Source organism: Sinocyclocheilus rhinocerous, unplaced genomic scaffold (assembly GCF_001515625.1).
Source record: "Sinocyclocheilus rhinocerous isolate Xijiao unplaced genomic scaffold, SAMN03320098_v1.1 scaffold1093, whole genome shotgun sequence".
NCBI lineage: Eukaryota > Metazoa > Chordata > Actinopteri > Cypriniformes > Cyprinidae > Sinocyclocheilus > Sinocyclocheilus rhinocerous.
In genome coordinates, this window is record NW_015626381.1 from 1,074,031 (window position 1) to 1,086,530 (window position 12,500).

General features: G+C 39.3%; 1 protein-coding gene across 1 annotated transcript in view; it reads right to left on the bottom strand.

Annotated features, from left to right (window-relative positions):
• Positions 1-12,500, bottom strand: part of fbn1 (fibrillin 1) — an 82,522-nt gene that overhangs the window by 54,907 nt on the left and 15,115 nt on the right. The window contains 10 exon segments of the mRNA XM_016518610.1: positions 35-197; positions 372-494; positions 1,957-2,079; positions 3,769-3,894; positions 5,186-5,305; positions 5,384-5,530; positions 6,691-6,918; positions 8,021-8,173; positions 9,830-9,916; positions 12,115-12,264. Coding sequence (XP_016374096.1) covers positions 35-197; positions 372-494; positions 1,957-2,079; positions 3,769-3,894; positions 5,186-5,305; positions 5,384-5,530; positions 6,691-6,918; positions 8,021-8,173; positions 9,830-9,916; positions 12,115-12,264 — 1,420 coding nt within the window.

A 12,500-nucleotide genomic window follows, 5' to 3' on the forward strand; every position in this document is an offset into this window, starting at 1 on the left:
GTTTGAGTGTGAGTGTGTGTGTGTGTGTGTGTGTGAGTGTGTACCTGAGTTGAGCGGCGGGCATGGCTGGCACGGCTCTCCGTAAGCATACTCCACACTGGCGCAGCAGCACTCAGATTTGGTCACAGCGCCGAAGAATGGTCGCACACACTGACCACGCTTATATCCTCCGTAACACGTGCTGCGCATGTGTGTGTCTGCAGGAGAGCAGAACAGTCCTCAGCGTCGCATTTCAACAACAACATGCCGTGATAAACAACCATTGACTAAATGACTGCAGAACACCAGATCAACACTCAGAACAACAAACAAACCCTTAATGAGAACAACAAACCCTGTGTGTGTGTGTGTGTGTGTGTGGCTGCACTCACCTACGCAGACGCGTCCGTCGAGCCCCACGGCGAGTCCCGGCATACACTCGCAGCGGAACGATCCCTCGGTGTTGACGCAGCGACCGTTCATACACATGCCAGGAACCTCACACTCGTCCACATCTGACACAAACACACACAGAACACACGACGCTACACACACGTCTGCACACATGATGAGTGTCAACACAACACCTCAGACCTCAGTTTATGCTGTTTGAGCATAAACAATATCTGCAAAGTTACGAAGGTGAAAGTTCAATGCAAACGGAGATATTGTCTTTTAAAATTCTGGCAGTTTAATGCCTACAAAAACGGCACAAGAAAAGATCAGCGCGTTTCTCAGAGAAGGGACAGAGCGGTGTGGAATAAAGGTAAATTATGTGAAAAATAATGTGTTTTTTTAAAAACGAAGCATTAACACATTGTTAGACTGCACCCCATAAACACAATCAAGCCTAGAAAAAAACAGTCAACCACCTCTTTAAGGGAACATGCAAACATTATGAGAATGTTATTTTTAAATGTTCTCTGGATGTTTTGTAACAAACAGTAACATTTAAAAAAAACATTAGATGAGTATCTAAGTATAAATAATTGTGCTAACATTTTGGGACCATTATTAAAGACCAGATAACTCTGAACAAACATTCAAACATTCTACATTCAAACCCTAACGCTCCATGTTATCTGGGATGCTCTTTACTACATAATTAAAATGAACAATAGTAAGCGTCTAAAACACATTAAAGTATCATATATGACTTGTTTGAAAATGAGTCTGATTTCTGGATCTGCTGGATTCATCTGCTTTTATCGTACAAGAAAGAGCTGCTAAACATCTGTTCATGAAGTCAAAACTTTGATTTTTGAGTGAACTACTCCTTTAATGTGAGATCAGTAATACCCATAATTCATCTGAGCTCAGACTGAAGCTGAGAGCAATCAGTGTGATCAACAGTGTGTGTGAGTGTGTGTGTGTGTGTGTGTGTGTGAGTGTGAGTGGCTTTCTGTGTTCTAGACTCATTCCTCTTGAGACTATACAAATCATTAATGAGCAAGTACATCATATGCATGACTTCAGATGTGTGTGTGTTTAGGTTTGTCTGCGCTTGTGAGGCCCAAATATGTGAAAAGGTCCACACTAATGTTCTGATTCTGATCTTTGTGTTTTGGTTTAGGGCTGGTTAGTGACTGTGTGTGTGTGTGTGTGTGTGTGTGTGTGTGTGAGTGTGAGTGTGTGCATGTGCGCGCGTTTTTGTGACAAATGAGGACATAAATTTGTATAATGACAAAGGTATGACATAGGTATTACAAGGAGAAGGTGACTTTTCAGGACATTACCCCATGTCCCCACTTTTCAAAACGCTTATAAATCACACAGAATGGAGTGTATTGAAAGTCTGAAATAGCACAAAGTTTCCTGTGAGGGGTAGGTTTAGGGGTAGGGTTGGTGTAGGGCAATAGCACATACAGTTTGTACAGTATAAAAACCATTACGCCTATGGGATGTCCCCACTTTTCACAAAAACAAACCTGTGTGTGTGTGTGTGATGTGTGTGTGTGTGTGTGTGTGTGTACTTACCCACACAGAACCGTCCAGTACCATCTAACAAGTATCCAGGTTTGCAGATGCACTTGAAGCTGCCATCCTCATTGATGCACATGCCGTTCAGACAGATGTTCCTTATCAAACACTCATCAGTGTCTGCAACACACACAAACACTTCAACAGAGTTCATACAAGCATCTCCTCATGCATATCCAGCACTTTTTCTAGCACCAATCTTTTCAAGGACTTACATATAATGCCTGTTTTCTGAATTGACTTTTTATTTCTAACATTCTCTTTGCATATTATATTCCCTTTGAAAAAATATAAACAGAACTAAATATGCAAAAAGAATACAGACTAAGAGGCCGTTCAGACAGAACACGCTTTTGCTTTGAAAAACACAAGACGCAGGAAGTGCAATGGGGGAAAAACACAAGGTATCGAGACTTTTTATAAAAATTTAACTTATTTTAACTTGAACGCTATGTGCTATGTACCATGCAGAATTTGACGCGCTACATGTAAACAATATTCTTTGTTGTATTTTCCTGTCAAAATAACGGCGTTTCTTTGGAATTCTTCAGCTTTTAAGAACTGCCGGTTTCTCCAGTAGTGGGCGGAGCTAATGCGCAAACTGCAAACTCATTGGCTGGCGCTCACCTATTATCGTCCCTGTTTTGATTTCAGCAAAGAGGGTTGTACCGTAATGCCTAATTGTGTACAGTTGTGTGATAAGAAAACCTGTTTGGAAACAATCAGTATTTTTGCATTTCTGCAGTGAAGATTACCCCACAGCACCACCTAGCATCCAATCAGTGGTAATACAGATATAAATTAAGCGTATCGCGTTAGTTCTGGCAGGTCACGCGAGTCAAGCTTGCATCGGCTGACTCTCAGCTGATCACATCTACCTATAGGAATACGACACCTATCACGGCATTCCTACATAAGCTCTATTCACTATTATTCAGCAGCTTTTTCGCATGCTCAGGAGCAAATTACCCTCCTCCATCCCCAGCTCCTCCTTTTGCCACAGTCAGGACCTGGCTTTCTGATATTCCTTGTTGAATCAGACTCCTTTTATCTTGAATAATGTGTTACACTTAAATATCATTAAGTACATTAATTTGGCGCTTGCCCGCCAAAGACAAGTTTTTTACGGCTTTTCGTGTTTTCACTGTTATACACTCGGGGGCGCTATTACGCATCTTCTGAACGAGTACAAAACCTCCCGAACAAAAACACACGTGAACAGGACGGAAAAACGAGCGATCTCTTATGTAAACAGATGCATATGAAAAATAATGCGATCATCAGCAATAGACAGCATATAAATGAAAACTGCATAATGTTACGGAGTAAAATATTGATCCGGGAAGTGGTATATGTCTGTGCAAGATTTGGAGGTGTTGATGGAAGCGATTTACTGGATTTATGCTTTGATAATCGAACTGAATATTATCCAGATGTAGTTTTTTATAAAAATTTAATTTTCTCACCTTTTTGCTCAAAATTATGCATTTTTTATGAAACCTACCTATATTCAAGTGTTCAAATTTTTTTGTTTAAAAGTAGAGGCTCTGATCTTTATTTTGGTGATTTGCATATTCAAATATTCATACAGCTAAATATACTGGAGGCCATAAAGTTTTAGTGAAAATCATCAAAATCGTTGGCGGTGGCTGGCAACTTTTTTCAAAAATGCTGGCGGGGAAAGAGTTAAAAACAGACAGTGAACCAGTGTGAAAATTAAGACGTCTAGTCTTGTTTCTGTCACTATCGAATGCATTCATGTGCGTCTGTAAACTGCAGTGCATCGTGGGACTCGGCTGAACGTCTCACCTTGGCAGTTCCTTCCGTCAGCTGAGATCTCGAAGCCGGCGTTGCACACGCAGTGGAAGCTGCCCTCCGTGTTGACGCAGCGACCGTTGTTGCAGATGCGACCGTTGGCCACACACTCATCCAGATCTGCAGAGAGCAGGCAGACGTGAGCGTGTGTACGTGTGCACTAGATGCACAATACTGGATTTTTGCCGATATCCAATATGCCGATATTTTTTTACTCATTTTGACCGATAGCCGATGCAGATACCGATATATTTCCTTTTGTTTGAAAACAACACCAAGTATCTCCTTTGCAGAGATTAGAAACAAATACTTTTAAATTTTGGTTGTTTTTAACAAAAACTTGTTAGAATTAAATAAACAATAATAAAGTTCATTTATAATGACAGTATATGGAAAGCTTTGAAAATTACTATAAATCAACTATAAATCAATCACTGCATTTTTTTCAGACAGATGCTGTGGCAACATTAAAATAAATTTTTAACAAGATTTAACATTTGTAGATGTTCCAAAGCAAAAGAGTTGTAAAAAATCTTTTAGAGCTCCTTTTTCATAATCTGTTTGGGGAAAAAAATTACACATTAATAAATAAATCTTTGTATATAATAAAATTGTTTAATTTACAAGTGATAATCTATTAAAAAAAATTACACATTAATAAATAAATCTTTGTATATAATAAAATTGTTTAATTTACAAGTGTCATGTTTGTGATTTTTATTCATGTAAGCTACAGCTTCTGACCTTTAAATCAAAACACACTCGTGATTAAATAATTTGATATACACATTTTTATTCAGTAATATGTAATATATTTTTTCAAATGGATTATGAAAACTTAAATATAGGGAGCTCTAAAAGAATTTTAGTATTTTTACAGCTCCTTTGCTTTAGACCATCTAATAATGTTAAATCCACAATTAAAATCTTACGGTTTCAACTGCATTTGTCTGAGAGAAAAAAAACACAGCAGAGATTGATTTTATTAGTTATTTTCAAGGCTTTCAATGTACTCTCATTAAAAAAAGAACTTTAATAAAGTTTATTACTTCTAACAAATAAGTTTTTGCTCAAAACTAACCAAATTTAAAAAATAATTTGTTTATAATTTCCGCACAGGAGAGACTTGGTGTTGTTTCAAAACAAAGGGAAATGTATATATCGGTATCGGCATCGACTATCAGCCAAAATGATATGAAAAATATTGGTATATCGAATATCGGCAAAAATCTAATATGGTGCATCCCTAGTTCCGATAATATGGTGCATCCCTAGTTCCGATAATATGGTGCACCCCTAGTTCCGATAATATGGTGCATCCCTAGTTCCGATAATATCGTGCACCCCTAGTTCCGATAATATCGTGCATCCCTAGTGTGCACATGTGGCGTGTGTGTTTGTGTATGTTTACCTCGACACTCGGTTCTGGTGGCCGTGCTCTGGAATCCGGTGGGACACTGGCAATAATAGGATCCAGGGGTGTTCACACACTCCCCGTTCACACAGGGGCTCCGCTCACACTCGTTCGCATCTAAACACACACACAACACGTGATCAAACGCTCGCCGCAGACGCCTTCCACACGTCTGATATCAGGCGACGCACTGACCGATGCATTCGCCGCGGCCGTCCAGCCGGTAGCCCATGTTGCACTCGCAGCGGTAGCTGCCTGGCGTCGGCACGCAGCGGCCGTTGATGCACAGGTTACGAAACGCCTCGCACATGTTCCTGATGCTGAAGTTCTGAGACAGGATGACTGAGAGAGAGAGAGAGACGGGAAACCGTCAGGCTCAGAGTCTCAACACTGTGACACATGTATGGAGAAAAGTTGAGAAATTTGATAAACTAGCTGAGTTTGATCAGCCTCTTAAACCCTCGAAACCAGCAGCTCTCAACCAGGATTCACATGGTCTAGAAAAACCTGAATATATGAGGCAGGGTTATTACAGTTAACTAAAACTACAAATAAAACCATAAAAACATTTTGGTTATTTGAAATAAAATAAAATAAAATAAAAACAACTTTATTTCAGCTAGTTGCCAAGGCAACATTTCTCATTTTAATTTAACTTGATCACTGATACTAAAATATCACTGATATGAGGAAGCCTCATTTTAAAAGATTTCTAGACATGAAACATCATGGAAATTATTCAGATCTTAAAATGCCATGGGAATTTTATTATGAATTTACAATTTTCTAGTCATGCCATGCTGTAAAATATCTTATCAGGTAGAAAAAAATATAGTGCCTTGCACATCTGGAATCATTCATATCTGCATTGGATACAAATTCTGCAAGAAGTATGCAGGATTAATACATTTTTAGAGAGTAAAACATATTTTTTTAAAACCCTTATCCATAATTGAAAAAAAGTCATGAATTCAGTGGTTAAAAAGAGCAGGAACCCTGAAAAACATTCAGCTTCTGGAAACTTGTGGAATCCTAAAATCTTATTATCTTAATTTGACTTTAAATTCGATTTGTTTGAATCTATGAACACTCATAGTTTCTGTAAATAAAAATAAAAAAAGTAAACAAAAAACGTTGTCATTACAGCAGATGATCCAGAGGAAACATGTCAGCTTTTGAATATTATGGACGCCCTGGAGTCAAAGAGGTTGAGAATCACTGATCAAATGCATTTTAACTCTGACGCAAACAGGAAGCGACTGAAGTGTGTTCAACGCACGCAGCTCTTTCATCAGATCTGCCTGGCATTTGGAACAGATGATTCTGACACAAAGCCAGTAAGAAGTTACTGAAGTGTTGTTGATAAGAACAGTTTCATATACCAATCCATTTGTAACACATTTACAAACTGACAGCAAGGAAGTAAACAGGAAGTGAGGCGTGTCTTTGCCCTTAACAGCCCTTCAGTACAGAGCGCGGAGATGTTTGTTTGTGTGCATTACCAGGTCTGATGGTGAAGGAGGGAAGGTCAACAGATGTGGGCGGCAAAGGTTTTGGATCACGAGGGTAAGGATCTCGTGGGTCATCGGGAAAACCCGGACCAGGACCAGGACGAGGACCAATACCAGGACCCGGAAGCGGAAGCGGACCTGGACCCGGAAGCGGAATCAGATCTGGTCGGTCTGGATCAGGAACCGTGTAACTATACAGACAGAGTCTCTGATACTCCTCTGAGTAGGGAGAGAGAGAGTATTATTCAGTTTCAGTTTGTTAGTTAGAGTGTTACAATGTTACAATTTCTGTACCATAATAATTAGGGCTGCTGCAAACGATTATTTTGGTAATCAATTAATCTAACGATTATTAGAATGCTTAATCGACTAATCGTTGATTATTTCACTGATTAATCAGTAGACTTTGATTGATTATTCAGCTTTTGCAATTAGTTAAAATATTGAGTTATACATATGTGATCCTGGAGCACAAAACCAATCATAAGGATCATGAGATTTGAATAAATAATCTTTCCATTGATGTATGGTTTGTTAGGATAGGACAATATTTGGCTGAGATACAACTATTTGAAAATCTGGAATCTGAGGGTGCAAAAAAAATGTGTCTTTTAAATGTTGTCTTCTTAGCAATGCATATTACTAATCAAACATTAAGTTTTGATATAGTCTTTTAAATGTTGTCTTCTTAGCAATGCATATTACTAATCAAAAATTAAGTTTTGATATATTTACAGTAGGAAATTTACAAAATATCTTCATGGAACATGATCTTTACTTAATATCCTAATGATTTTTGGCATAAAAGAAAAATGTATAATTTTGACCCATACAATGTATTGTTGGCTATTGCTACAAATATACCCCAGCGACTTAACACTGCTTTTGTGCTCCAGGGCCACATATTCTAACAAATAAATAAAGGTAATTACAGATAATCAAAACAGTCCTGAGCTAAATCAAGCTTTGATGTCTGCAAACCAAACTATCACTTCAATTAAATATGTTTTTTTTCCACTAATAAAAAGATTTTATCATTAGCTATCTAATCTAGGGATGCATCGATCCGACACTCGTTATCGGTATCGGCTCCGATACTGGCTTTTTCTGCCGGATTGGGTATCGGTCAGATGAGACTGATCCAAATCCACAAGTGTTATTGTTAAGTCCCACGAAAGGCTTTTATGGTGCTTGTTCAAAATACTATTTCAATTGTTCAGTTGTTCTTAACCGTTTTCCATGTCATTTAAATAAAAGCCACGTAAAGCTGTTTGAATTGAACTGAGAGACTGAGAGCGCCATGAAGGATTCTCATCCTCACCTGTTCCGCGGATGGGACACATCTCTGGGACGCTGGATCCGGACCAGCATCCTCTGTTCTCACAGCAGCATTGGCTCTTGGACATACGTTGCGGCAGCAGGTTAGCACAGCGCCCGCTCACGATGTTGGCGTAGCAGAAGCCCGTCCGAGCGTCTGGAGCAGAGCACACAAACACAGAATGCTACATGAGCTACCATCATCTGATGCAGTCACACAATAAGTGCAACGAGGGTAATTGGGGTGGTTGCTAAGGTGTTGCTATGCGGTTGCTAGGGTACCCGGGGTGGTTGCTAAGGTGTTGCTATGCGGCTGCTATGGTACTCAGGGTGGTTGCTAAGGTGTTGCTATGTTCACTCGTTCATAATCACAAAATACTATTTGCAAATGAAAAACAATTAAAATACACAAGTGTGTTTGCACATTTCTCAATGTTTCTACATGTACAAACTGTTTCATATGATCATGTGTGCGTATTATGATTGGCTGGGTTAAAAACTCACATCTTATTGGCTAAAGAGAACATCTGTTTAAAAAACACTTGTGAATCGGTGAAACATCCTTTAGTGATGCACAAACACACATATACCCAGCTAACAGAGAACGTTCTCAGAACGTTCTGGAAAGGTTTTCTCAAAGTTATGATCAAACGTTAACAGAACGATCGTTCAGAGTTATCTGGCCTTTAATAATGTTCTCAAAGTGTTAGTACAAATACATTATTTATACATTCATGGAATAATTTTTCCTGAAACATTTTAGTTGGACATTCATCTAATGTTTTTTAAATGTTGCAACTTGTTTCAGAATGTTCAGAGAACATTCAAAAGTAACGTTTCTTTAATATTTGTAAAATGATACAAATGGAATGTTCCCTTAACAAATTTTTTTTTTTTTATATTTTAAAAAACTGTATGTTTTGAATGTTCATAGAGCTTTCAGAAATAATGTTTTCACAACTTAGAGCATATTTTTGTTAGCTGGGTACATGCGTATGTCACCTCGCATTGGGTATGTGGCCACACACACACACACACACTCGCGGTGTGACGGCACAGTCTATGTAATGACAGAGCATCTCCAGCTGCAGGAGTAACGCGAGGGAGCGAGCGGAGCGCGATGATGGAGGAGAAGAAAGGGATGTTTGGCTCAGGAAACGTTTGGAGTGGATCGAGTCATTGCGCACATTCCTTCCACACAAACACAGCCAACACACATCAGCTGAAGACCACTGACCCACTTACACACACACACACACACACACAGAGGACGGCCTCCTCTGAAGGCCTCACACACAAACACTTATTTTTACAGTTTCATGTAATTCATCAGCAACTGTACATGTTCTGCCAAAGTCAGTTCAAGTCAAATGACATTCAAACCCGGTTTAAATAAAACACTTACTAACAAAGATGAAACAATTAATTTTTTTAGCTGCATGTCATGTGACCATTAACATCAGAGACCGTTAACATGCAAACGTGTTACTAACTTATTGAAATATTAACTTCGAGCTTTCAGAAATGAGAACGAGAATGAGAAAAAAACGCAAGATATGGCTTTCTCAGAGTGAACTGATCAGATGGTGTGAAATGGGTGTTTCATTTCAGATCTGAATGTGAGTTTACAGTGGATTTCGAAGGATCTACTGCCCTCCTCCTTTAGGTTTTTATTACAACTTTAAATCTGAACATTAAGAAAATGTGAATAGTTTCTCTGCAAACACACACGGAGGAAACACACACAGCAGGAAGCAGACAGGAGGAGAGGTTAATGAATCAGACTGTGACAGTGAGAGTCGGGCGGACTCACCGATGCAGCGCGAGCCGTCCAGCGCCGTGTCGAAGCCCACCGGACACCTGCAGAAGTAGCTGCCGATGGTGTGGATGGGAATCAAAAATCAATTCCAATTCCAGAATCGGATACTTCTTGTAAAATGTAAATTTCAATTCCACGTATCAATTCATGTGTGTGCATCTTTTATTTTTAGCTGGCGAAAAAGGGGTTGTTAAAAATGTATTTGTCTTTGAATCATTCATTCAAAGCCGCTACAATACAAACCCCTTCACCATCAAACGCTGACCGTCTGAGAAAATCATACTAGTCAAAGCTATAGTGCAGCTACTTACCTGCACATCTTCTGAAGCACGTGTGATGATCTTCTGGATAATGACTGCAGCAGTAATTGATATCTACACTACTTGGGGTCGGTAAGATTTCTGAAAGATGTCTCTTATGCTCAGCAATGGATGCTCTGCAGTGAATGGGTGCCGTCAGAACTTGTCTAATATGTTTTTATTCAGAATTGTGAGAGAACTACATTTAAAAAAAAAAAAAGTCTCAATTTATCCAGAGTCCAGTTTTTGTGTAGCCGGCTGATTTTTATTCATGGTATTCAGCAGCAATTAAATGTTTTGCAAAAAGAGACACAAAATAAATATGTTTGATATCTAAATGTTTGACTTGGACACATTGGAATCGATAAGAATCAGAATCGATGAGCAGAATCAGAATTGGAATTGATCAAATTCAAACGATACCCAACCCTACCATTCACTGTAGAGGATCCATTGCTGAGAAAGTGATGCAATTACACATTTCTACAAATCTGATGAAGAAACAAACTCATCTACATCTGGGATGATCTGAGGGTGAGTTTTTAGAAACACTCAACGAGCTAATTTGGAATCTAAATCAAGTCTCACGTCACATTTTTCAATTCGAGACTCGGATTCTGGCACCCAAACTACTAAAGAGAGCAACGGGCCGTCATCTACACAACCCTGCAGCTGCGGGATGCCGCGTTTGAAGGGGTTTAGCTGTGTGATGTGAATTACTGAGCAATATGAACGTCAGATTTACTGTCAGACGACTGACCGCAGCATGTCTGCAGTGAAATACGACTTGACTAATAATGGACAGCAGTCTGAGTTTGGCTCTCGCTCGGGTGCTTTCCAGAGCTCTGGGCCGTTATTTCTGGGTACGGATCTCACACACACACTCGCTACTGCTTTAGAGAGTCTCACTCCAGTTCAGTAATGACCTGTTTGATCGAACACAATTAAAAATAAAACCTTTCTGCCCTGCTGTAAACACAGCGAAGCAGCCAGACTCTATCCGTCTGTCCTATAAACACATCTGAAAGCGTCGACTCTTGAGATAACGACAGAAGATTCAGACTCGCTGTCTAAACAAACTCATGTTAATGCGGCTGTCTAAGTGACATCAGACCACCAGGGAACCAGCACATCGTCTTCTGTGACCATCAACATCCATATACATAAATGATGAAAATAATAATTGCACTGAACTGTGGATGGAGTTTGATTAGATTATGTGAGAGAGTCAAAGATCTACAATTCGACTGTAAAACATACATGTTTAACTGAAGAGCTGAACTACACCAGATTAAACCACAAACACACTCACAGCTGAAGAGGACAAAAATACACGCAGATAAATACTCAGAGGAGCTTAGTCTCAGATGTTTCTCCAAGAAGACCTCAAGAGAGACAAAAACAGGCCCAAATGAGTCACTAGTCTTCATCTGATGAGAAATGTTTCAATGTCTCATATTGAGATCTGACTGCAGGTTTTGGTATCTTTCCAACTATCAAAAATATGTTCCAGAAACGTTTGCTAACATTCTCAGAGAGTTGTGAAAATGTTACTTCCGAACATTCAAAACATCAATTTTTTTTAAATGTTTAATGTCTTGATTATATACGAACATTCCATTTTATCATTTTCCAAAGACTATGAGAATGTTACATTTGAATGTTGTCTGAACGTTCTAAAAATGTTATTTTAAAACATTAGATGGAAGCCCAACTAAAACGTTTCAGAAAACCGTTCCACGAATGATGAAAGAATGTTGTTGTGCCAACATCATTAGGGACTTTTCTCAGGAGAAAGATCTGAGAACTTCAGTATAAGTCTCTGTTTGTTCTACATTCGCTAGGAGAAACATCTGAGATGTTAAAGAGATCTCATGTGTGTAGAGGCAAACTCCAGCTGCAGAGCTGAACAATGAGTTCTGATATGTGTGTGTGTGTGCGTGTGTGTGCGTGAATGTGTGTGTGCGTGTGTGTGTGTGCGTGTGCGTGTGTGAGTGTCATTACCTTCACATTTCTGTGTAATTTCGTTGAACTTGTGTCCAGCAGGGCATTTGCACTCAAATGAGCCCACAGTATTCACACAGTTTCCCCCCTGACAGAGTCCAGGAATGGCCTGGCACTCGTCCACATCTGCACACACACACACACACACACACAGAGAGAGAGAGAGGAAATGCTTTAACAACACAACACAACAGATGCACTCAAATCAGTGTGTATAATTCAAAACAGAACAACATGAGGAGGAAATATCAGCCCTCCGGCGCTCATGTCGCAACGCTTCATGTGTGTTTGTGGAGCCTGAGAACAGAGCAAAGAGTTAAGACATAAACAAATCATAATCTTCAGATTGTGCTCTATTTCTG